The sequence below is a fragment of the Branchiostoma floridae genome, chromosome 3 (genome assembly GCF_000003815.2).
Source record: "Branchiostoma floridae strain S238N-H82 chromosome 3, Bfl_VNyyK, whole genome shotgun sequence".
In the NCBI taxonomy this organism is placed as follows: Eukaryota; Metazoa; Chordata; class Leptocardii; order Amphioxiformes; family Branchiostomatidae; genus Branchiostoma; species Branchiostoma floridae.
The window spans coordinates 30,669,276-30,696,801 of NC_049981.1; the positions used below are offsets into that span (position 1 = coordinate 30,669,276).

General features: G+C 41.2%; 1 protein-coding gene and 1 long non-coding RNA gene across 2 annotated transcripts in view; one reads left to right on the top strand and one right to left on the bottom strand.

Moving 5' to 3' along the window:
* The first annotated feature begins 2,205 nt into the window (after positions 1–2,205).
* On the top strand, positions 2,206–26,579 carry LOC118411494 (sperm-tail PG-rich repeat-containing protein 2-like). The gene is made up of 10 exons (XM_035813791.1): positions 2,206–2,613; positions 3,157–3,279; positions 4,282–4,454; positions 4,921–5,319; positions 5,693–5,806; positions 6,109–6,268; positions 7,202–7,455; positions 7,895–8,075; positions 9,406–9,527; positions 25,435–26,579. Exons 1-10 carry the CDS (start codon positions 2,499–2,501, stop codon positions 25,567–25,569), a joined length of 1,776 nt encoding a protein of 591 aa, XP_035669684.1. The 5' UTR covers positions 2,206–2,498; the 3' UTR covers positions 25,570–26,579.
* LOC118411495 overlaps positions 25,815–27,526 on the bottom strand; it is a 71,183-nt gene continuing 69,471 nt past the window's right edge. The window contains exon 4 of the long non-coding RNA XR_004830681.1: positions 25,815–25,918. This is a non-coding gene — a long non-coding RNA (uncharacterized LOC118411495). The remainder of the gene's footprint in view (positions 25,919–27,526) is intronic.

Sequence of the window (27,526 nt, forward strand, 5' to 3'; positions counted from 1 at the left end):
ACACGTCTGCCTGGAGACTATAAATGAATAAACGATTCGAGCGATATCTGCACCTTCAAATGGACACGGGTATCGACTGTCCGTATTGATATCTGTCTACATCTCTTTCTTACTAAAAAGAAGACATTTCAGTCGACCTGTAAATAAGTCATGTAAATTAGTCTCTAACAGAGTCCGGCCTGTCCGAATAGTAATAGGGGACTTTCGCCAAGTTAGAAATAAAAGTCCAGTAAGAGTTAATTGGCTTAGGAGTGAACTGAATAGCTGGTTAGACTGCAAAAGGCTGAAATCCCATGAAAACTTTTTTGTCCAAATTCTTCTCTTTTTCACCAGCTAATACGTCTGCTTGGAGACTATAAAATTAAATGAATAAACGATTCGAGCGATATCTGCGCCTTCAAATGGACACGACTGTCCGTATTGATATCCGTCTGCAGTTGTACATTTCTTTCTTAGTTTCTTATCTAAAAAAAAGACATTTCAGTCGACCTGTAAATGAATAAACGATTCGATCTTGCGCATATCTTCAACTAGAGATACTTTGTCTGCTTCAGCTGCAATGTAAAGATATCCGTTTGTGTCAATGATTGGATCAAGAAACCGCTATTATCTAAATTTCCACAAAAGCTCCGTCCTTACGCTCGATCGCCACTCTCTCCATTTCAAACATTATCTGATACGAAAACCCCACACTCACAACTCAAGAAAGTGCTGGAGGAAGAACCTGGTCGCCGTGCTGGACAGAGGTGTCCGGAACAGCACCACTGATTTGTGGCACCTGCATGGTACAACGAGGACGAACTGAGCTGCACAACGCCATTCTTCTTACAGGTGGGTTCACCCGTGCGCATATATTCAAGTCCGTAGGAGATCTGTATGGAAGTTTCAGCCTCCTCTACCAGGCTCCAAAAGTCGCTGAAAAATTATAGAAATTGGAGTCCAGGACAAAAATATCCCCATGCCAGCGGAGTTATTTGGGTCACAAACCATACTCATCTGACAGCTAACTCCTTTGGTATGTTATCTCCAAATTCTACTATTGTTTCTGTAGAGCTAAGAATTCCACACGGACCTCATACGGACTGGAATGCATACGCACGTGTGAATCCGACTTTCGTTGCAAACGCGTCCGTACTACCTAAGGTACAAGAGCTGGATAAGGATTAGGTCACATTTCCAAACCGGAGCCCGGTCGGGACAGCTTTGGGGAGCGAAAAAAATAATACAAAAGACATAAAAATACACAGAATGTCAGACTAAGATTCGTGGGCATGATTTGTGTATATTTATAGGTAATACATTTAATTTTTCGCTTTTTGAAACATCCCGGCCTGGCCCCGGTTTGGAAATGTGACCTAAGCATTACAAGTAGTTTCATCGATCCGATCATTCAACATAGTAAAGCCTTGCTGATTTGATCATATGGATGACATCCTTTGGAACCCCAAAACTGGTGCGAGCGTACTAATAAAAAAAGTTAATTTGACCTCAGAATACTGTAAATGCATCTAAGTTCGCGGGGATTTAATTTCGCGGTAGCGGGAAATAGGACTTTTCGCGGTTGTTTTAATTTCGCGGTATTACTATGCATTATAGTCTTTTACTGTTAAGGAAAACTTTTCGCGGTGCTTTTAAATTAGCAGTGAAGCGGTCGCCGCAAAAACCGCGAACATTAAACCACCTCGAAAATTTCTGCATTTACAGAGTAAGTCGCCTTTATTATGAAATCTAAGTGGTCATGAAGGTTGAAGAATGTCTGAACACAGAATATAGTATGCCGAACATCAGATTCTTCATTTTTGGTCTTTCACATCTTCTTTGATCTTGAAATATTCCATAATATTAGAAATTATACGTTTTCCGATATTTTTTTTTTCTTTTGTAATCTACGGCATAACGTTATATCTGCTTATTGCCATTTTCAGCTGCTTATACAAAATTCTAGAATGGTTGAAATTTTTTTTTTCAGAAACGGTCGAAAATTGTGCACGTGGATGTCATCCATATAATCAAATCAGCATGTCCAAAGTATTTTTGAATAGTACAAAGAAAAGATCCAACGTAAACTCCGTGGGACTACGCCCTCTTTCCTACCTATTCTGCACTTCTTCTATATATCGCTAAACGTCGCTGCTGCAATGTACTAGTAGGTCGCCCCAACTGGATTTTGCGACGCAGGCGACGTTTTGCGGCAGCGCGTCGCCTAGCAACCATGGCAATAAACAACTGTCGTGGCGCGTAGCGAGGTCAGCTGTTGTTTCTATGTTGTTAGCGTAGAGGATAATCAAGAAGGAGGACAGCCTACTCAAGATCGTCCAAGGAATCTTCTTTCCAAGACTTTAAGGAATCCACGCGATACGGGGAAGTTGGAGGCAACTGTTCCCACTTTCTCAGAGGACGTAGTGGCTTGCTTATCCCTCAAGAAGTCGAGAGGGGTTGAACGTAGTGAACTGCGAAGGAGATTTCTTGTCGTGGAAGTTTCTTGAAGATTTTCCGCCATGTATGACCGAGCCCCGCGGAGTATGGGGTACATGCAACCCACCGGGACGACGGGGGCCGTCGGCCCGGGCACCTACGAGGGGCCGCCCCCGACAAGGACCAAGGTTCGCTCCGGTAGGTTCGCAATTTTGTCATTTTCCGAAGAAAATCTCCTGAATATTTGGGGTGAAATGGTCCTGTGTGGGGAGGGGGGCGTGTTGAAGTTTGTGTGTGTTGTTGGGAGTGTGTATTCAAGCATTTCTGGTTTGTATCACGCATCGTAGTTGATTGTTTTTATGATTTGTGACACCTAGCTACCTTGGTGATAAAATCATTGGATATTTGGAAAATCGAATCAATTTCAAAAGACCAAATATCTTTTGACATAACGTTAACGTTACAGAAAAATCACAGCTTTCAACTGCCATGAGAAACTTGACTGTGCATTCAGAATGGCTTGAATTTATGAAGTAAAGTACGTATATAGTATTAAAAGGAAGTCGAGTACTATTGTATAAATAGTTCTACAGAGTACATGCTGCTATGGTGTCGTCTTCTCTGTCACAAGTAGTAGCTAAACTGTTTATCAGGTTCGTTTTGGCTAAACAGGTTCCGGTTTACTATGATCACTTTCCACTTTCTACCATTTGTAACATTGACATTTTTTTGCCCACACAGACGGCTATGCGCCTTTCCTGTCCATGACTGGCCGCGAAACGTTCCTGACTGTTCAGGACAGTGTCATCGCTGCGCCCGGGCCGGGCCACTACGACGCACGTTTTGCACAGGACCGTGTTTCAGGTGAGAACCAATATTGTTTGTTTGTTGTGCATTACTGGTTGCCTCTAAATTCTAACTGCAGGGCTCAAAATAACTTTTTCTGTTTCTGCAAACATGCAGGTAACATTATAAAGATAACTTGCACCAGACCAAGGAGCTTTCGTCAACAGGCTCCATGACCAGACAAATTTTACCTGCAACACTCTGAATTTAGGAAGTATGTATCGTATTAAAGTTGTTCGGGAACCATTGCAGGGCTCGAAATACCATCTGCGTATGCAGGTTAGTACATTGGAGCTGTGCAGGTATTTCTGATGTCTACCTGCACCTAACCTGCAATGGTCCACGTACTGAGTTTTATACATTAATGTCCTGTCATGTAGGTGTACATGAATTGTTATTAGCTGCAATGATTTTACTACCTATAAAGTATAAAAGAAAAAAAAATGATACCTGAACTTATTATGACCCATACTTCCTAAATTCAGAGTGGTAAAGGTAAAATTTGTCTGGTGCAGGTAATCTTAAATGTTACCTATGTTACCTGCACCAGTGCAGGAATGCAGGAAAAAGTATTTTGAGCCCTGCATTGCTACTTTTTCTTTTATACTTTATAGGTGGTAACAGTCAATGCAGCTAGTAACCATCCACATTCACCTACATCATTCATAGGACATTTATGCACATGGACCAGTGCAGCTTAGGTGCAGGTTGACACCAGAAATACCTGCACAGCTCCAATTTTACCTGCACTAACCTGCATATACAGGTGGTATTTCCAGCCCTGAACTGCCATCTATAAATTTTTTGTTGGCAATGTTCTTACATCCACATGATTTTCCCCGCCCTACCAGGAGGAAGAACGCTGCAGAACAAGTCGCGCCGGTTTGAGGAGCCAGCCTCTACCACCCCTGGCCCCGGCTCCTAAAAAAAAGCATCATGCTAGTTTGTTTCAAGCAAATGCTTGACTGAAGAAGAAGAATTCTTTCTCAGATTGATGTGATTTTTCCCTTGTACATCCAGGTGGAAGAACGCTGCAGAACAAGTCGCGCCGGTTTGAGGAGCCGCCCTCCACCACCCCCGGCCCCGGCTCCTACACACTGTCCAAGAAGAGCGACTGGATCCGGACGGCGGGCGCCGGCGTGCCGACCAAGGAACCCGCACAGAGCCAAGCAGCTGTCTCCGCACCAGGGAATGTACGTATGAGATCAGGTTTTTAGCTAGGACTTTATTATAGGGGGTGCTATTTCTTGGTGAGTTGCGGCAAGTGACTATCGTAGGGGGGTTCTGGGGACATCCACCTTTCATGGAGCAGAGTTTTCGAGAATTTTAAGTTAACACGGTGCATTCTGAGGTATCCTGAGGAGCAAAATTACTGTCATAGAGGTCACGGTAGACGACTGTGACCACAAATGACTTTGTCCCTGGTCAATCAGAATGTCTTGCTTGTCAGAGGATCTGCTCCCTATGCAGTATAAGGGAGCTAGTGCGTCCAATTTCTTATTTCAAGAAAAGTGTGTCCAAATGACGCCTGGACGCAGGCTAAAAGCCTGTATGGGATTCCTGAATCATTTTTGTAAATGATTATGGAAGTCCAATTTTTGTGTTCGAAATTGCAGTCAACTTTTCCAGTCTAACGAACTTATTCATATTTCCACCCAGATCATGACGTCGAGAGTCCACTACCAGAGGAAAGCCGAGGCGCCCTCCATCCCCACCCCGGGGCAGGCACACGGCTATGAGGAGGCGGAAGACGGCACGCTGAGAAGACAAGACCCTCCGTCCAAGGACCGCACCCGCGGCCCTGCCTACTACAACCCCAATGCATCCCCAACTGCCGCCACGAAAAAGTACAAGGGCGTCTTCTTCGGCAAGCTGGCGTCCAAGCGGATGGACTTTGGCGGGAAGGAGGGTCCCGGACCGGGCGAATACGACGCCCACCTCTCTGCGCCGGCCACAGCCGAGCATGTTCACATCCCGTCTACGGCAGAACAGAAACCCGTGTTCGAGTCCAAGCTGCCCAGATACCACGAAATCATCGTCAACCAGGAGGAGAAAAGGGTATGTAAACACTGCCATGATGTCTTTTGTTCTAAAATTACTCAACGATTCGTCTTTACTGGGTGGTAGTTAAGAGGTTAACCATACACCTCTGGGTCAGAATGTCAGGTTTTGATTCCTAACAAACCCATTTTAAGTTCCAGCTTCTTGTTACATGAACTTGGTCATCAAACCACTGACTGTTGTGCCCTTGGGAAAATCACTTTACATGCATTACATCACTAACTCCGTGGTGAAGTACTTAGCTAAGGAACGTCCTCATGGGTGAGGATAGGAGGTCCCATGTTTGAGGAGAACCGCACAGTTTGGTAACCTAGAATCTTTGCTTCTTTCAAATTGACATAACATGAGATGTTTTGTCTTCCCCTTTCAGGCGGTTCCTGGGCCCGGCAAGTACGAGGTACCCGGGCAGTTTGACAACCGGCCTCCGGCAATCAGCACAGAGGGGATCGAGGTCGAACATCCGCCGTTTCTGTCACAGGCAAAGGTTTGTTGAGAGTTGATGTTAGATCATTTTGTTTCTTACAGTGTTTGGGGGACAGCCCTATGTGTTCACGTTAAGGTATCCTGCTTGGGCTGCATTTGACTTTCAGAAGGGACTGAAATAGTGGTCCCAGGCTCAAGGACACGGTTTGGCCAAAAGAGAAAAAGGGGGACATTTTTTCTGACATTACTCAAATGATTACCTGCTGGTTGTACTATATAAAAAAAGATGAATTAACTACCTGAGACATTTTGTCACCACCTCAAAGTTTGTGTCTTACAGTTGTTTGTTCTTTCCTCCTGCAGAGATTCATGCCAGACAAGAAGGTCCTCCCAGGACCGGGCACATACAACGATCCTCGCCACGCGCTCGAGGGCCTGAAGAGAGTAACCGGCATGAAGAGGAGTCCGTTCGGCTCCACCGCTGTCAGATTCCAGCCACAGCATCACGTGAAGAGAACACCAGGTAACCATGGCAACAAATATTCGGTCTTGTTTGCCTAGCAACCAGTTTCTCTTTTAGCTTTCTTGTTAACGATAGGACAGCAAAACACAAACTTGTCTTGGATTTTAATTTCACAAGGCTTTTTTTATTTTTCAATGGTCGCAAATCCATCAAAATTTCATTTTCAATCATAGTATTTGACCCGAATTACATGTAGCTTCCCTAGCTTCCTCATCAATTTCATTTCTTGGTTTCTCAGATTGAGGAAGATAATGCTAGTCTAAGATTGGAACATGAAGACAGAGTCTGAGAGAAAAGTCTGTACCTTGCCACACACAGTTTCAAGGAGTGTTAGCTGGGTCAGATGCAAATTTTTCCTCCCAGCCTTCTGTGAGGGTCTGCATGCTCTTATACGTAAGGCGTAGACAGCCTACATGTATTTCTATTTCCCATAATTCGTAGGGAAAACCATCTCATCTGCGTAATTCGTAGAGAGGCGACCAAATTTAGCGTAATTGCCTTCCTTAATTTAGCGTAGTACGTAGGGGGTTCTTCTGAATTCAGCATAAATCGTTGTCGGGACCCTCCATGCAGACCCTCTTCTGTTGTCTTGTTAGGTGTTTGTTAGGTGTTAGGTGTTTGCAATTTTGCGATCCTCTCCTCCCAGTCCCAGTTGCCTACCTGCACAAGGGCATGTCCGAGTAAATTTTTCTGTGTGCTGCAGTCAAACCTGTCCTGAGCAACCACTCAAGGGACCGAGCAAAAATGGTTGCTGAGGACAGGTGGTTGATGGTTGGATGATCGATGCATGTATGGTAATCCTGGTTTATGTAAATACATGTACTAGCTAACATTAACAATCACAAAATAATAGAGAACACACATTCATTTCAATATCGAAAGCATGGAAACTTATCTTGGACACAATTGAAGAAGATATTTCTCTCCTCCCAGGTCCCGCAGCCTACCTGCACACAGGCATGTCCGAGGACAGCATGCGCCGGGCGTACCTCGAGAGCACGCGGAAGGGCGTCTTCGGAACCACCGCCGGACGGACCGCACCAATCGTCAAGAAGCACGAGGGGGTGCTGCCCGGACCGGCCCACTACCAAGTGAAACACGAGCCCACCGTCAGATATAAGAACCAGATCACCGCAAACTTCGCCTCGCTGACGGAGAGGTTAACAACCCCACAGATGGCCATGAAGGTAGGACTGCTCGCTTTGATTGTTTCTTTATTTTATTGTTCCCTCACCCCTTCCTCTTTAGTGTTGAATTTTAATAGACCAAATATTTGTTTATCAAACTTTACCATCACAATGGAAGGGGAGCCAAAACAGGTGGTTTCTCACATCTACCTGTTGCCTCAAGCTGCTGTGCATTGTTTTTCCTAATTTTTAGACAGAAAAATGAATGTTTGCGGCCTCTTACATTGTCTTAGGGTACCCAGGACTTCTCAGAAAATCAGCACTCAGGCCACACCAATTTGATTTGTTGGTTCTGGGATGTAGTTTGAAACTACCGTCCATCGACTTGATATCGCTGAAAATCCATTTCTGAAAGCAATGGATGTAGGTTACTCCATGGATAAAGGTGAACTAGCGTTATACCGTTTGTTCATAAAATATATGTTTTCTCTCTCCTTAGGAAAACCCACCCCCAGGTTCCTATGAAGTTGCCAGATCCCACCTGACACAAGACAAACAAAGGCCCGGAATTCCACGCACGAAGGAAGGCAGAAGAAAAGCCGGCTCATTTCTTAGCTCGTCCACAAGATTCGCTCCTCCTCGTGACATCCTCATGCCGAAAGCTGATCCAGCTCTTCCGGGTAAGTTTGTCCTTGCAGTACCGCTGCAAATTGCTAGGTGGCAGCCATATGCTGTCCCTTGCACCCAGGGCTCTAGCCAGCGTCTGTTATTTCCGTCAATAATTGATGGAAATTTGTTGTGTGTGACGGAAAGATTTTGAAACAAATCCGTCAACCTTGAAGGACAAAAGTTGTGGGTATTAAAAGATTAGAAAAAACAAACATTTTTAATGGGTATTAGGCTGACTGATAAAGATTTCGATCTGGCTAGAGTTCTGCTTGCACCAAGAGATTCAGGACGATGCAGACCTTTACCAGCTTGACCCAGTCAACTCAGCCCAACACCTTGGTCAGGGTTAGGGTTAGGAGTAAGATGTTGGGCCAGGGTGACCAAGCTGTTGGGCCTAGTTGGTCTGATTAGCCATAGACTGAGTTGGTAGAAGGGGCCACATCTGCACTGAAAAAGGCCAGATTCGCTACTTTCGAAAGCTGACTCTGCTCTTGCAGGTAAATTTTTTACTTGCACTACTGATAGGTGCTGCTAGGTGGCAGCCTTGTACTATTCTCTGTATTAGGGAAGATTTGAGAAAACTATCTCCTCTGGGAGACATTCTCGTGCCTATAAAAATTGAACCTGCTCCCCTTGTTTTTTTACTTGCAGTACTGATATGAGTTGGTAGATGGCAACCTTGTGCTATCTGCTATGATTTGCACAGTTTGTCCATCAGCGGTCATTGTTCATTGATCCAAATGTCTCCCATTGATCCAAATGTCTCCTGTATGGCCAATTTTCCTGTAGTACTACTGTTAACTGCTAGAGGGCAGCTCTGTTCCATCTGTAGTGGCTGTTTGACTAAATGATTAATCATTGTACTCAAGCAGCCGCAAGTTCACCTTTATCTGTTGGGTAACCTATATCCGTTACTTTTAAAAACAGGGCATTTGGGGATATTACGTCGACGGACATTTTTTTGAAATTTCAATATTGTCAGTATACTGTAAATGCTGAAACTTTTGCGGTGGTTTAATGTTCGCGGTTTTCGCGGCGGCCGCTTCACTGCAAATCTAAAACCACCGCGAACACTTTTCCATGGCATCAAGAAACTACAGTGCATGGTGCTACCGCGAAATTAAAACCACTGCAAAAAGTCAATTTTCCCACTACCGCGAAATTAAATCTCCGCGAACTTAAATATATTTCCAGTATTGCAGTTCAAAACTACCACCCGTCGGCTTGATGTGCCTGAATACCCTATTTTAAAAAACAACGGTATAGGTCAACCCGCAGATAAAGGTGAACTAGCGTTATATTCTAGCATGATTAATGAATGTACGATTCTCTGTCTCTCAGGTCCTGGAGCTTACAACCCGAAACCCGTGCCTCTGGAAAACCAGCTGACGCTCCTGACGCAGAAATCGCCAAGGTTCAAGCAGCTGAAACAGGATGAGGTCCCGGGTCCGGGGGCATACGAGGTGAGCGGTCTAAAAACACCCCTACTCTATGAATGGTTGTGTCCATGTTCCTTGATTCCAGCACATAGTTGCACATTGGAAAAAGAAGCCAAGATATCTTTTGTCTATTTCTCAAAACTAACAAAATGTACTGTCATATGTTTCAATTATTTATATCACTTCTTCAAAGTGTTTCTCTCTATTCATCTTTTCAGAAATTAAGTCTTACATCACAATTTGGAGAATTTTTCTCTATTGTGACAAAACTTTTACTTCCGTCCCATCCTGCTTTATGTGGCTGAATGACATTTTAAGACTGAAAAGACATTTTTATAACATATAGTAAAGTGGAGTGCTACAAATCATGTAATGTCATAGAAAGTATACACAAAATAATGTTATTCTTTCAGCTCATTTTAAAGTGTCGTACAGAAAATCCTGGCTAAAGTTTCAATGGGCAGCCAAACTCAGGGGTGCCTAAGCATTTGCACGAACCCTATGAAATTCGTACGAATATTATGTGATACACACGAATCACTATGCGAAAACGCACGAATATTATGAAATTCGCACGAATCACTATGCGAAATCGTACGAATTTTATGAAATTCGCACGAATCACTATGTGACACACACGAGCCTTATGTGATTTGCACGATCCTTATGCAAAAACGGCGGCCGGGAGGAGGCATGATTTTGAGCGTTTCTACCCGAGATATTTATATTTCAAGGCATGGAATGGACATTTACCGTCGCAAAGATGTATTTGATAGCCTGTGAGCTACTGTTTAGCTTCATTTCGGCGTGTTACATCGTATTTTCAGTCGCCGAAGTGGCGAAGCCGCCATCTTGAAAATCCCGCTCCGTTTGTCACGTGACCCCGCCAGTGGTTGCGCAATTTCGCATAAGGATCGTGCAAATCACATAAGGCTCGTGTGTGTCACATAGTGATTCGTGCGAATTTCATAAAATTCGTACGATTTCGAATAGTGATTCGTGCGAATTTCATAATATTCGTGCGTTTTCGCATAGTGATTCGTGTGTATCACATAATATTCGTACGAATTTCATAGGGATCGTGCAAATGCTTAGGCACCCCTGAAACTTTTTGGACCAAATGGCCATCAATTTTTTTAGATAAGACCAACAATTCCAAAGCTGTATATAACAGTCCTTGAAAATGATTGACCCATTAACGAGCGGTCAAGGTCAAAAAGGTCGGTAGTCAGCCCCCATTTAGAGACTATAGAATGAGCCGCCATTGTTCCCTCTTCAATTACCCAGGGGCGGCTTGAGCCCCCTGTAATTTGGCCCTCACAATAACAGTGTGGCCCGTTTACAAAGCAGGAAAGTCAGCGGGACGGAGTTAATGTGAGAAACTGTCGTCTTTTGTGCTGCTCGACGGGGACAGGGGTGGACAATTATTCTTTTAAAAAAGATGAAGGGCATTTTGTGATCGTTGCTTTGTGTTTGCCCATACATGTAATCTTAATTGAAATTTAAAAAGCATGATTTCTAGTCGGGAAATGTAGTTGCGTCATCCTGACATTATTTGTCATAAAATTGCCAATAATACAATTTGTGAATTGTATATATTTATGAGTTGATATAAAAAATCTTAAAAGATGCAGGACAATTTGTGATCGTTGCTTTGTGTTTGCCCATACATGCATGACAAAATCTTAATTGAAATCTTAAAAGTCTGAATCGTACTGTGCCCTGGAAGTGTAGTATTTGTACGTAGTCGTTCCAAGGTCAAAAACAACACCTGCTTCAAGAAAGGGAAAAAAAAAGATTTTAGATATATTTGTCAGAACTTCTAATTTAAAACAATCAGTAGTTACTTGCAAATCTGTTATTTTATGCCAATATTAAAGATACAACTAACTTTAAAGTTAGCTATGTTCCTTATCTATCACAATGTTGTTGTTTTTCTTTTTCTTATTCTAAAGGATGAGAAATTATGCAAAAATTATGGTAATAATTGACATATTGCCATTTTTACTTTCTCTGAGAAAAAAACGTTAAAATGGTCCTTTCAACCTTCCTGCGTTTCTGCTGTGATTGTTTCTCACGGTTTGCATTCGGGTCATTACCAGTTGTGGGAAACAGGTCTTTGTCACCTGTGAAATTATCCTGCTTGTTACACAAATTCGGACAGTAATTTTTGGCCGTCACCTGTTTTAGTGCCGATTTTTAACAATTTTTCCACACTGTTGAACAAGGATAGGCAACGGGGAAACATTAGCTGTCAATGTCTTTTGTGATTTTGTGAGTCGAGGTTGGACAGGAGTAGTAATATCCGACAGTTTCCGCTCATTAACCGGATAGGAGCGTAATGATCTGGCTCATGATTTTACGCCTGGCGTTGCCTTTTGAGCTTTGCTTGTCTGCGTTTCTTTGTCTGTGGGATTCATGCGAACGTCATTTGCCACATGTTAGCTCCTACTCTGATCCTCATTGAAGCCAGACGTAGCTGCCCTTTTTCTTTTCTCGATGGCAACCTTGAATTATGAGCTTCGACTGAGCTTACTCCGCAAATGTGAAGACTACTTCCACATAATTAACCAGTATTTTCGCCATTATACGTAATTTTGGTAATCCAAAGTGAGGTCCATTGTTCCTTGCATCTTGAGAAATGGAAAAATACGTTTATACTTTAACTTGTATGATTGACTGTGACCTCTTTTTGAATGATCAAATACATGCTTTGCATGCTATATTTTTAAAAGAATTCAAATACCAGAATTAGACGTTGGTGTTTGCTTTATTTTTCAATTTTTTGTTTGTTTAAGGACACCAACTTTTCTTCTGGTATATTTCATGGAAATATGTGTTTTCTCAGATGCATATGACATGCAAAGAAATAGCTCTTAGACTAATGATCTTGACGTGGCAGATTGAATTCATATTGCTCATTTACAATTTATCAGTGATTCACTAGAACAGGACTCTACCCTCCCTCATCCCTGTTGTTGTTAGCAGTAATCCAATTTTAGAATTTCCAAGGTCAAATGCTTTCATCCCGTATCATCTACCTAAGGACTGTTTAAAGACATGAGACTGAAGATGATCTTGTTTTGATGGATCTTAAATACTTGGGCTGTCTCCAGGACCCGTCCCTCCAATAATTGTCGCAACGGAAATTTTCCTTTTTCTATAGATCTATTAAAAAATGTATTTCCGTCTGTAAGTTTGAAATTTAACAACAAAACAGATCTCACAAAAGTAGTCTCCAAACAACGAGTGGCATGGAAAAAAGTCAAAGCTTTGCGACAGCCCTGCGAGGGTTCTCACAAAAGGTTGAGGCGTGAACCAAAGACTACGTGGCTCTTTTGTAATGAGAGGTGTTTTGGGAGAAGAGAAATACTCGGGGTACGGCGGATTTCCGTCGCAGCCCTGGACTGTGTCACGCTCACAATGGTCGTATGCCACAGCTGTCACTCAAACTAATCTCCTTGGACTTTCACACATAATTTAGCAATTTCTTAAAGGTCAGAAACTTTTTCTTCAAGAATCTTCCCCTTGCTGAAGTGTATTTCTGCATCCTTTCCCCAAATGGTCAGAGAGACCTGGCAGCGTGTTTGCCACATTCCGAGGGGGCTGGGAATCTTAGCTAAGTGTATTATAGAATTCCTCCATCTGTCAAGGTCGTCCGATGCCTACGCACAAGGTCATTGCCTGTCTTAAGTCAGCTTAAGGTAAACCCCGGCTTGAGACCCGCTGAAAGGGTTTGGAGGATCAGGTACGGCTTGGAGTAAACATTTCGGATCCTTGAGATTAATACTCCCGTTAATGTGGGCCCAGCTGCGGTGTGATCTTAGTGCGGGGGCAGATGCTGCATTGTGAGCCCAAGCCGTCTTATGTCCTTGCTTCTCCAGGGTTGCACAAGTTTGCTAAAATTCACTTGTCCTATAGGGCAAGTTACATAAAACCTTTCACTTGTCAAGACATTTAAATTCATTTGTCTGGAATGTTTTGAATTCCATCAATCTTTTATTGTTGGCTCTATTTTTCTGTGTTGACCAATGCTTGATGCTATGACTGTGAAAGGTAACAAGTACAATGCATATCAAAATCTCTCTCATGGAAAAATCTTTCTTGCCTTATCGGACAAGTGGGCTTGGACATACACTTGCCTGCATGATCAGCAGTTTCACTTGCCCTCCAGGACAATCGGGCTAGTGGACTTGTCCAACCCTGTTCTCAAACATTTGAAATAGAAATTTAGCAAGCTTAACTGACATCATAAAAACAGAGGACAGGGAGGACAACTTGAGTATTTACTCCATAAAACAAAGTACAAGAAGACATAAACTTCAGGCTTTGTTTTTATTATGTTTTTCCAGCATAGGACAGTGAAAAAAAACTTGAACATGACCGTACTCATAAAATGAGTGCACCAAGACATATTCGAAACCTGGTCCTTCGTTTTCATGATGTTTTTCCAGTTAAGCATATTTTTTTAATTTTTCAAGAACCAACAAATTAAATCAGTTTGGCCTTATTTTGATTATTTTGTCTTTTTTCATTTTGTCTTTCTCTTTCTCCTTCCTGCACTTTGGTTAGCCCCACATGCTTCTAGACTAATGTCCTCAGCTGATGTCCTGTTTATTTACCACATGTCCACAACCTGTAGCCAGGATAGCAACATGGAAACAAACATTCCCGAGATTAGCGTTAAAAGCTAAAGGGGACCGATACTTGCTGGGTTGGGTTACTAAGAAAACTTCTCCTGTTTTGGCCACTCAGGAAGGTTGCCTCTGATACTCTCCTGTAAAAGAATTGTGTTTGCAGCTGATGATTTTATCTCTATCCAGTTTACTACTGGTTTTGAAACGGCAAAAGGATAACTTAGAAACTGATCTGTTACGGTAACAGTTATTCACAATTTCTCAGTTCAATACCACTGTGACTAGTCATGTATTATGAAACATTGCTTAAAGCTCATTTTTCATTTTAAATTGATTTCAAGATTTGGGGCATTAATTTTTGACTGCCTGGTTAAGAGAGTTTTGCCTTAATGGAAAAATAACTGTTTAATATGGAAATTCTATCCATAGTGGGATTTTAACTTGTCAGGTCTCAGATTTTAAAGATTGAGGATTCTTAAGTTTGTACCTTGGAATACACAGTTAGGGAGTGAACTCATTCACTGACAGATTAATTAGAAGAGTCAAAGTCTTCCTTCCCTCTACTTTAATGTTGTTGTTGTCTTGCTTAATTTCCTTTTCCTTTCTTACTTTGCATATCATAAAAACCACAGAAATAAGAAAGTGTGGCCCTCGATAGGATTATCCTGGAGTCTGTGTGCTCCTAGCTCACCCTAGTTATCAGTCCGACCGCCAGCTACCTTATTTCAGACCCAGGATTAGAGTACTGACAGACACTCTCCTGGTGGCAGTGTGTGGTGTATATCAGGACCAGGGGTCGCGGGTTCACTTCCCATGTTTACGCACATTTGTGGAGATCTGAGGGGCGTTTGCGGAGTCTGCGAATGTCCAGAGCGTCCACTGTCTTTTGTCCAGGAGTTACAGATGAGGCGCTTGTGGGAAAACAACTTTAAGAAAGAAAAATAACTTTAAGATTAGCTGAGTCTTAATCCTGTATGTTCTTCATCTGAATCAACATGATGATGACACTTTTTTCCTCTCATTTTTGAACTTGAGGCCACACCAATTTGATTTGTTGATTTTCGGATTTAAAAAAATCAGAAAAATATGCTTTAAACTGGAAAAAATTTTAAAAACAAAGCCAGAGGACCAGGTTTATGTCTTGGTGCACTCAGTTTTATGGAGTGAATATGGTGACTGTCATATTCAAGTTTTCCTCCCTACCCTAGGCCCTATGCTTTTATGATGTCCGTTTGCTATATTTCTATTATCAAAAATCCGATTATGATACTTCCTACAGCAAGTGTTACAAGTTAGTCTGGTAAAGACTACCTGTCGAACAGCCCAACGTAGTTATGGTAGAGGTTGGGCTATTGTAAACGGCAGTGCATTATAATAACGCTAGTTCACCTTTATCCGCGGGGTAACCTATATCCATTGTTTTTCAAAACAGTGCATTTAGGCACATCAAGTCGACTGGTGGTAGTTTTAAGCTGTAATGTACTGAAAATATTGCAATTTTAAGCCAACGTCCGTCGACGTGACATCCCCAAATACCACGTTTTTAAAAGCAACGGATATAGGTTACCCAACGGATAAAGGTGAACTAGCGTTACATACTTCCTTAACAGCAAGCATAGTTTAATTCATAAGTCTGGTAAAGACTACCTGTCGAACAGCCCAATGTAGATATGGTAGAGGTTGGGCTATTGTAAACGGCAGGGCCCCAGGCTGGGTACATTAGGCCCCATTAGAGCCCTAATGTCATGCCATAATTACACTGGGCGGACAACTGCTGCCAACACACAGCAGAGATGGATGAGCCACAGGTCATTCCATTTTGCAAACGGGGGGCGCTTCTTAAAATCATACACTACTGAAATGATATCACTCTTTATCTACTATTTCAAGTCTGTTAAGCAAAGCTGCAAAAACTAGTAAAATCAGTCAAATTCTCCAGAAAATCTTAAACAATAGATATAGTAAGTGGCAACAAGTGACACCCCTTCAAAGGTGCACGTTGGTAGGGCCTTCTTCCTTCAGGACATTTTGATGTTAAATGGATGTTGAGAGGCAGCCCAGTGGAAGAACATAGGTTCCCACTCCTACGCTTATCAGTTTGGCTTGACACCAAAAACCTCACACACAGAAAATAAGGCAACCGCATCTCAGGTTCATTAAGCACTGGGCTTATAACCATGCCCACCTCCATCAAAGTGCAGAATTTGTTTACTTTAATTATAACATGCATTGGCATAATACCGGTCATAAGCCTTATACCGGTCGATTAAAAATAGTGGAACTTAAAGAGATCTACACATGCAACAATAGTTATTTCTGAGGTATGCACACTTCAGACATCTAGGTGTCCAATACATAATTTACAAAGCATCGATAACAATGCATTCGAAGACAACAAGGCCAAAAGTTTTCAGGTCATTTTCGGGGCAGGCGAGCTCGTCGTGGGACAAACACACTGTCACGTTCATCGCCAGATTTGTAGACAATAATCACATGTGCTCACGGCACAAGACGAGCATGATTCAACAGCAATCTTGAATTTCTTTTGGTGACCTACAACTCGTGTAAAAGTGTGAGGAACCGTTGCATAATAGCCCGGATCTACGGCTGAATGGGTCAAATTGAACCTACGCCGCCATTTTCCCGCCATTTTTAATGCTACGGCCAGCAGTAAAATTTTACGTCATAGCGGTTGTGACGGACCAAAATTAAATGAAAATTCTTGTCAGTATACGCCCATTTTCTCATGACTTTTTGTATGCTCATGCAGATTTTTGTTTTGTGCAACTACTAACAGGAAAGAAAGGAACAACAGAGGATGTATAAAGGTACATAGCGGCAGTTAATTGTGCCGTGTTTCGTTCGACCGGTATAGTGCACCCCCTTCCAACCACGCGCCCGTTCTCCGTGCAATTCCGCGGTGTGTTCCAATTACGATATCATGTTTTTAGCAGGACCAGAGAGACAAAATAATTTACACAGAAGAAGTGGCAAAGGTAAGCTGTAACAGCAACATGTAACTGGAGAAAATGATGCGTTGATCATTTGCCAAATTAGCATTGCTTGAGAAATTGCAGTAAACCGACCGGTATTATGCCAATGGATGTTACAGTTTGGATGAAAAGTCAAGATCAGAGTAATAGTTTTCAGTTAGAACTGCTCTGTAACAATTCATTTGTCTTGTCTTGGATAAGTCAAAATTAATGAAAAAAGGATAAATTTCTACAGTCTTGGTTAGCGCTGTTTTGACGTCCGAGGTTAATTGAGGAACTGATAGAATTGTGACTTTGCCATTTTCTTAAAATTCAAGACCAAGTACAAATTCCTTCAAAAGAGAAACATAAAAATCCATTAAAGAATATTTTGAGACATTAAAGAATTCTTACCAAACAACCAATCAACCAAGCACTGACAAACCATTATGCTAGTGAAATGGTATAATGGTAAAAGAGAAATCTTTTCAGAAAATTTTGCTTTCGTCCCACTATATATAGTTGTGCACTCCTTTAAAATTTTGAAAGCAAAAAGCGATGTGATGACAGTAGCAGCTGGTCTCTGCCAAAGGGATAAAACTACACAACATACGAGTGTCTGTGAACTTATAACCGTAAACTTGAATCGAACAAGCCAGCCTTTTTGTACCTTGTGGCCACATAAGTAAAAAAGAATTGAATGTAAAACAACGTGTCATGTTTATGTGTGGTCACGAATCATGAAACTGTGTGCAAAATGTCATGCAACATGTTACTAAGGTATGGGTCAAAACCGTAAACTTTTCCCGCCGTAAATCACGCGATGATGTTACGTTTCATGGCAAAGTGTTGCCTCACGTAAAAGTCTCCCATAAAATGGGGACGAAATGTCAGGACAGTGCAGCCCAGGACTGTGAAACGATCGCAGCGACCCTTGCCGGGAGCTTATCATTTCGAGCTCCGCTTTTACGAGGTAACTTGGATGTGATTCTGGACAGTAAAATCACGCGGAAATGTCGCAGCATTTCGCCTCAATAACAGAAGGGGGGATAAAACGGATCGCTATGATGGGTAGATGGGTTTCAGGGTTAATAGGGATGACCCGTCTTGTTGTGAGTTCTCAACAAAGCTCTCAGACTGTCTTTTCCTCATTTTATGGCAGCTAACTAGTTATAGGACTGGTATACCTTTATCTTTTGTGGGGAAGAAAAATTGATTTGGGGGTACCGGCACAACCCATAATGTTAAGCATTCAACAAAACTTCCCCTTCCTTGCTTTATGGCTCAGCAAACTAGTCACAAGTCTGGGACGCCTTGTAGCTTTAGCGTTAGGTCACCGTTATCTGTAGGGTAACCTATATCCGTTGTTAAAACATAGGGTACATTTATTTTGGAACTGTCAAGTTGAAAGACAGTACTTTCACACCACAATATTTTAAAAATATTTAGTTTGAAAGCCAGAGGACCAGGTTTATGCCTTGGTGCGCTCAGTTTTATAGGTCATGTTCATGTTTTCCTCCCCGACCCATTGCTTTTATTATCAAAATCCAAGAACGAAGTAGAGCAATAAGTTAATGATAAATACTTCCTACATGGAGCGAAGTTAGTCTGGTAAAGACTACCTGTCGAACAGCCCAGCGTAGCTATGGCAGAGGTTGGGCTATTGTAAATGGCAGTGCATTATAATACAATATACTTTTTCCTTAACAGCAAGCATAGTTTAATTCATAAGTCTGGTAGAGACTACCTGTCGAACAGCCCAGCCTAGTTATGGTAGAGGTTGGGCTATTATAATACTTTACTATTATAATATTTTTGCTTTAACGAAACTGAGAACCAAAAAATCAAATTGGGGCAGCCTTTAATTGTGGACAGTCATTGCAGACTGTCTTTAGAGAGAAGGCAGGCTACTGTGGACTCTTATCAACATCCAGAAATACATCAATCTGGCAGGGGTGGGACAGGGGGGCAGGGCTGACACGTTGTTGACTAAAACATCATCTCTTCATTGAGGGTCTGAATGACGTTTGCTATGAGCAGGGCTGTTTAGTTAAAAATTGCCCGTACATCTGTGCAGATGCTTAGGGGTGGTGCCCATCTCCATTTCAGTAGCCCTTGGGCCACGCATGTGCAAGCCACTACAGCAGGGGGCTGGTCTGCTGGTACGGTAGTGATGTGTGTTTAACTCCCATACTCTTCCTCATTAGTGCTGAGTGCTAAACAGAGAAGGCAGCATGTACCATTTCTAAAGTCTTTGGTATGACTCGGCCGGGGATCGAACTCACGACCTACTGAATGCAAGGCGAACAGGGCTGTCTCCAGCTTTAATTTTGTTTCCGTCGAAGTCATCGTTTGGGAACCCATGTTGTTGATTCTCTTTGTTGAATCTTTCATTTAAGCCAATCAAAAGTTAACTTTTAACATTTTCGTCAATTTTATTGACTGAAGTTCTAACTTTTGGAATGGATAGAGTGAAATTTTTGTCTGTGATCTCAACAAGTAAATTTCCATCCCAGGACGGAGGGACGGGTCCTGAAGATAGCCTTGGCTGTGAGCCATATACTATTTAAAGACAAGGGAATCGGGAAGACTCGATCATTTACCAACTTGGCCCAGTCAACTCGGTCCAACTCGAAATAAGATGGCTATCCGACAAATTACGCTAAGAGAAATCCAAACAGGCCTTACGGAAAAGACAATGCACACCCTCTAATTTGTGTGAAGGCAGTATTGTACCTAACACTTTGAAGTAATGCATGGGTTCCTGCAGTTACAGTGGCTGCTGCAGGGAGGCGCTGCTTGCACATCGATCTGATCTCAAATTATTAGATAAACACCAGCCAAGACTGTTGGCACGCCATCCCTTCCACTTTCTGCCGACAAAGAAAATGCCGTCTGTTCAGAAACCCAGACCTCCGACTGGTTCTTAAGTTTTCAAAGAAGACCGTAGACACATGTGAAGAGTTCAGAGAATCTTCCGAGCTCTGTCTTGGGGCTTAAACGAAAAAGGCATGTGGCTAACAGACAAGGTGAGCCATTAAAAGTACACATGCGGAGGCTAGGAACTGGAACTCAAATTGTTTAATGCCTAAAACGTGAATACCAGACACATAATTGACAACTCTCTTCCCTTTTACCATTCCAAAGAAGCTTCAAAGAAAGGGACAGGGATTTGATTGTAGGAAAGATACACCAAATGTTAAACTTTCAGTCAGAGGTTTGGTGTTTTCAGAAAAATATCTTCCCTCTACGATAAAAAAGATGTTTTCTCAAAGTCTGCGAAAGACAAGATTTTTGATTGCAGGGAACAGCCTTTTTTTCTGGGCAAACTTTCCATCAGAAAACTGAGGTATCCAGAAAAGATATAATTATATATATTAGGATCTCCGCTCTAAATACGTGGCTTGGAAATGAAAAAGATCGCCAAAGATATTTGCTTTAGAGATAATCCCATAAAAGACCAGGGGGACCAGCGGTCTTTCATGTCTGGCCCTAGATGCACATCCTGCATACCTGTGTCCCACTGAAACTGACACCAGAGAACTGGCGTAAGGACACCCAAAACACAACTGGAGATAAAAACCATCCTCTGTCAAATTTTTGCCTTATCTTTGTAGGAGATTGAAGGGGTGAGACCGACTGGTAGCATTGTTTTCCATAATTATGCAGCGCTGTTACAAGGCGAGACCTTGTTGCCTAGCAGGGGTAACACCACGCAGATAAGGGCAGTGGCACCTGCTTTTTGTCATCATTAAAGAAATGTTAGCGGCTATTATCCATGCTATATATGGTCGGATGTAGGAGTGCATTGTGAATGTGTTAATGCCCATTTTTTCAGAGTTATGAATCCTATGCCAGGCAGTGAATTTTGGTCTGTGGGCATGTTTGTCCCAAATTATACGTCGGACAGTAATTTCCAAGATATCAAAAGCAAAAGTTTGTTTAAGAGCAATAAAGTTTGCTTTCAGTTTTATCTTTGCATTCCAACAAATATATGAATAGAAAAAAAAGGGTTAAACAAACCCTAAAACTAAAGAAGTGTTTCTGCTAATTGATTTTTGGGGCAGGAAAACTTTAAGTAGAACAAGCCTTGGGTCAAAAGTTTAATCTGCAACTGGGCAAAGTTCCTTGTCTGTATCCCAGGGCCATTTGAATTGTTGGTTCTATGAGTTAAAAAAAATTACTGAGGTGCAAAATAGGCATGAGAATTGAGGAGATTGTCTTGAAGTACCTTGAAGTTCATACACACAACTTTAAAAGGAAGTCTCACTCAGGTGTAAATGAGGCTCACTCCTTAAGTCCCAGATTCCAGTAGTTTTTCTCCTATTCTAAGACGTCTTGAGATACATTAGGAGATAAACTGGCATTGCCTGAGACCTTGAGCAATGCATCTGCCTCTTGCCTTACACCCTTAATTTACAGTTTCTTTCTTTTTCCAAGAACTCTGTGCATGTCTGGTCTTCCCACTTCTCTCCTATTGAACTCTGCTAACGTTTCTTACTCTTCCTTCCTTTTCATTCTAAAATGTCTGGGATCCGAGGAGATACACCTGCCCCTGGCTTCACATCCTTAAGTCCAGTTTCTTTTGATTTTATCCAAGAACTCTGTTCAAGTCTTGTTTTCTTGCTTCTCTACTATTGAACTTTGTTCTCTCCTTTCTTTTCCATTCTAAAGAGTCTGAGATCCAAGGAGATACACTGCTGTTGCCTGAGACCTCAAGCGATGCACCTGCCTCTGGTCTCACTCCCAGCCACAGGTGATCAGTCATGTCATGGCGTCCGACCTTCCTGTCCCACATAGATAAGACGCAGCACCGCAGCTGATTTCCCCGGTGCCGGGGATTACGCCAAGTTCAACTTCAAAGTTTGCCCCCTCGTTAGGTCCAATTTAGTCAGCCGGGGCTCGTAATGCAAAGCACACTCCGTGATGGGGCAACCTTAGAAGCCATTACCAGCTTTAACGATGGCCAACATTTCCCTGGCTTGTTCTGCCGCTGTGAACTTTGAGGAAGGACAACTTAACGGTTTTTCTTCCTTGACAAATTACTGGGAAAAGGTTAGGGTCGTTTGTAGTCGGTAGGTGGGAACTGGGCCCTAACGAGAGGAGATTTAATTAACGATTTTGAGGTCAGAGTCCAAGGATTCTCAAGGTTTCATCTTTAAGGAAGATGTCACTGGTGACTCATATAAAAGTACTGAAAGATTACTAGGAAAGGTCACGGTTTTTCATAATCCTTGGGAGAAACGAGACCTCAACAAGAGGGTTGATTTACAGCTTCAAGAGGCCAAGGATTCTTACAGCTACGTCTTAAAGTAAAAGTTGATGAACTAAAATCTATATGATTTGTAAGAAATTACATGTACCTGGAAAGGTTTGCTCTTTTTATGACTAGTGGAAGGAACTGGACTTGACTGTGGGTAAATTTGATTGATAACTCTGACGTCAGTGTCTTAAGGATTCTTAAGAAAGCACCTTTAAGGAGCAGATGGTGACTTTTAAGATGTACGAGGCAATCAGTCAAGTCCTTTTGGTCATCTAACAGAGAAAGTGTTTGAAGAGGGGCAAAAAGTAGAACACATTTTGGTAATTACCAAGCTCTCTATCGGTCATCTTTCCAAAGAAGACTGCAGAATTAAAATAAAATTCATGATAGTTACACTAGATAAGTCAAATGCCATGCTCTGGTCTTTACGATGGTATCTTTCTTCTTTTTGTAAGTAAAATTAAGTACATGTAGAAAATTTGACTGCAAATATATTTCAAACATCTGAAAAATGGTGATCAAGATAGCTCAGGTATCGTTGACAATTCAAGGAACCAAGAAACAATGAACTGACTTGAAGTGGCCTCAGTGCACAAGTGTGGCTGGAGTTTGTGGTAATGTAAACCACTTGCAGAAGTCTGGGTCTAGCATTAAACATTGATGCTCCTTAGGGGTAAACATCTTCACTCATTCCTCTGGGAGGGAAGCAAGTGTTCAGAAAATGTCTTCAAGTGTTCAGAAAATGCTTTCAAGAACATTTTTCATGTCTTGTAAATTAGGACCTTCTGATATTTCCTTTGATCACAGTAATTTTTGCTACCCAGAAATGTCTTTCAAAAGTGTCTGGCTATGAACTTTTAGCATGTAAAAAATGTCTTTGCTGGACATTTTCTTCAAGTATAGTACATTGTATACTTAAATAAAAAGAAACTACATTGAAGCATTTAAGCTTGAACCGTACCATTTAAGTTGGGTTCAGTGACCACCCATGTTTTTCTTGGAATAAGAATTCAGCTGTCAAATATATCTGTCAGTGTTCCCCTCCAATCTTGGGCTGTGTGCTGAAATCAAAGCATTTTTCTCATACAGAGACTGACACTTTGGCCCTGACACCCGTTGTCAGCTGATATAGCTATCTCGTGAGCCACCGTACTCTTGGAAACTTTTGCCAATGAGCTTTTATTTAGTCAGGCAGACTGTTTCTATGACATGCAAATGTTTGGGTGACTACAATAAGATGCAATTTGTGGGGAAGGGGAAAAAATTGTAAATGTGACGACATAAACTGTCTGTAACCACCACGCATCAACCTATGATGCAAGCGAACGATTGATTGATTGATTAATTGATTGATTTAAAGACATTTATTATTACGCCATGTTACAGTCAAACCTGTACAAGAAGTGCCCTCTACAAAAAGGGCCATCTGGCCAATGCCACTTTTATTTAGTCTTGACTATTAGAAAGGTTGGATCATTTTTTTCTCATTAACACAAATATTAGGAGGTCTACAGCGACCATCTGTCCATAAAGACCAGATTTTATCAGCCTTCTTGTGCAGTTTTGACTAGTTTTAAGACTTTCATTTTCTTAAGTTTTTCTGCAAGTATTTTGCGCTTTACAGTAGACAAGTCTTAGTCATGTTTCTTGGAAGATGCCTTATCAGGAACAGGTGGAAGTAAGGTCTAATTGGACTCCCCAAGTTTCTGGTTAATTGTTGACTATAAAGATAAACGTTACATGAAAGACAGGACAGGTCGGGTACATTTTTAACAAGATTGTAAAAGTCTTCTAATACTGTACAAAATGTCTTGAATAGTCAGAAAGTTCAGTTTAGCAATCTTGAAAACAATTTAATCAGAAGTGAGTTTAGAGATTTTCTGGAATTTGACTTATTTGAAGAAGAGTTTCTGCAAAAATGTTTCACTTTCTTCTGAAAGATGCAAATTTAGTAGCAGTCATTGAGGGAAAATATGATTTTCCAACTACTACTACTACTGTGCTTTTAGATTTTTGTAGTGTTTTAAAACTTTTTTCATAATTCAACTTTTTGTGTTAATGGCCAAAAGGGGAAATTTAAAGTAGCAAGGTCCTTCGTTATTTTACGCCTCGAGGCTATGTACATATGTATGTGTACTTTGATTAAAGATTTTTTTCCTTATTTTATTTCTTTTCTAGTACAGTGTATTCTTTTGTGAGTTAGATAACTCCATACCAATGATACGGCCCTCTTCGTGCCAGTTTCCTGTGAGCTTGCAGATTGTGGCTTGTCAGTTTAAGTGCAGGAAAAATGTGGTTGAACCCCAGACTCTAATGCAAACCGTACCTCAGGACAGGGGAGGCACATGGTCCCATCTCTCCCTGTGCGTCTTTGTCAGCTCCAATTAGTGTAGGAACAACTTTAGTACATAGGTTCAGTAGGGGGTCAGGAGGGGAGGGTTCCAGGATTATTTTGGGTCAGAGTTTGTGTGTTTGCATTGCATGTAACTGTACTACATGTACTGTAAATGTAGAAACGTTCGCGATGGTTTTCTGTTAAATCAAATCTATTTAACTTAAACCACCGCGAACATTTTTCTATTATAGGTTTTTACTACAGTCTATGGCGCTACCGCAAACTTAAAACCACTGCGACAACTCCATTTTCCCGCTACCGCGAAAGTAAATCCCCACAAACTTAAATACATTTAAATTACCATATGACAGAACACACTAGGTTTGTTGCATATCCAGACAGATTTATTTGGTCCATTTATACCGAAATTGGAAACTTTTTAAAGCATTCAGCCACAGATATTTTGAACTTCTTTTCCCCCAATTATCTATGCTGTGTCGACTGTCATAAAACTTGCTATTGACTTCTATGATATACAGATGCATGGTATCATATTTGTTTTCACATCTCTCTGTATACATTCTTCTAAACATCAATCTTTTAATCTACAGGAAAAAGATAAACACACATTCAATGCTACTGGAAACAACACAGGTTGATAACAAATAAAGAAACAAACAAACAAATGAATATCTTGTAACATTCTGTCCTTTTTCTGTTCCAGTTGAGTCCACTTCTCCAAGACACCATTCTCAAGGGCACCTTCAATGCCACGCTCAACAATCCTGTCACGACGGCGTACGACACGGCCAGCCAATCAGAAACCACGAAACAAGCATTCCTGCTCGGAACTGTTTAACCCACGGAATTCTAAAAAAATATCTGCAAGTTCATTGGCTCTGCTTTATCCAATGAGAAGACTTGTTATGCGTACATCAAAGTGTCAATCTACATGTAACAAGCAATCTCATTGGCTTTAGTTCATCCAACATGCAGGTGGCATATTAACCAATTGGGTGTTTTGAGACATGTTAGATACTGAACATGTAAATAGAATGTACATCACTCTTTGTATTCTTAAAGCTTTATCAGAATGTTGGTCACTTGGTCCTTGCATATGTTTACTAAAGCCATCCAACGAAGAATCAACTCCTTGTAGAAAGTTTTGGGATGTCTTTGTGGTGTTGACAAGCTCTTCCAGAAATTTCCTGTAAGAAATAAGAAAAAAGAAAGTTGAACATGTTGCCTGTTGCTGCTCACAATTGATGAACTGGTTTTCTGAGTCTTCGACTGATGTTCACCAATTACATAATATATCTGTTACACTGAAAACAGTGATAGCATACCTCATACATGTTGACTGCAAGTAGAGATAGCAAAATCTCTTTGAAACTACATTTTTTGTCCCTTTGCAAAGCTCTTTTTGCCTGGGTGCCATCCTAGTTAGCTTTCTGTGGTTGTTAAACCATTTTTTGTGAGTGTTAGTTTGGGAGCGCTGGTAAACTAAATAGGATGGCCGCTAGGTTAAAGATATTTTTGCATGATGTTATCATGATAAAATGTCATGTAATCAAATGGCTTTGAGAAAGTCATCTAGCTGTGGTGAAAAGTGGAATTTCCAAAATTCTGTGAAGCATACTCAAAATGATCACCTATGGTGTAACGTTATAACTATGGCTTGCAAGTGCCATTGAAGTGTCGTGTAAAAATGTGTGAATATAAATCACTCACAGGCACAATGAAAATGTGTATAAAGATAAATATGTGTCTTAGTGTATTATATATGACTGAAAATGTGTCTATTTTATATTCATGAGAGTTTTGTACAGCACTGTGTCATGTATGGAAATAAAGCATTGCTTTATTGAATGCATTGCTTCTGACTTCCTCTTTTAATTCTTGCTCTGACAGTACTGGTAACAAAGTGTTAGGGAATGGAGGAACGTCCTCACAATGATCTTTTAAGATTTTTTATACCACCGTCTTGTATGCAACGAGCATTTTTCTGCAGGAACTTTTACGGATGGATTTGCAACTGACAAAGTGTAGTTTGAAAGAAATTTGCAAGGGGAACTGCCCCTCTCACAAAAGTTGAAAGGCATACTATTGGTTTCAAACAGAGTTCGTCCATCTCAAAATCTAATGATAATTCCCACACCAAGACTCTTCCCCCTAATAAAAATCATTACACAATCTACAATCTTTTTACGATAACCCTTCATTATGTTACAATTTGACAAACAAAATGGTTGATCAAAAGCTTTTTTTAGGTCATACAGCAACGAACACTCTGCTTCTTGACATCAAGTCCAAGTCATTCCGGAATGTTAAAGGACAAATACCTGAAGTAACAAGCCCACAGTAACTACTGTAATTTTGTGCACTAGTCTTTATAGTTTGTAATGCATATTTCTGACTGGGCATTTACGATACTAGTCACAAGGAATTTGACAACTAACAGAAGAAAAACGAAATGCAAAGAATGATGATCTTCCCTTTTTACAGGATGAATACCCAACAATTTAAACTACTGTAATTAAGCGTATTCTTCATAGCTATATAGTTTGAAATGCACATATTTCCGAAAATCGGCATTCACTATAACTAGGTGTGAGGAATTCGACAACAGAAGAAAAACGAAATGCTAGGAAAGATCTTCCCTTTTTACAGGAATGATACCCAAATGAACAATTCAAACTTAGTCTAGTAACTACTGTAATTTAACAGATTCTTCATAGCCATATACTTTGGAATGCATAATACTTCGGACAATCGGCATTCACCATAACTAGGTGCGAGGAATTTGACAACCAACA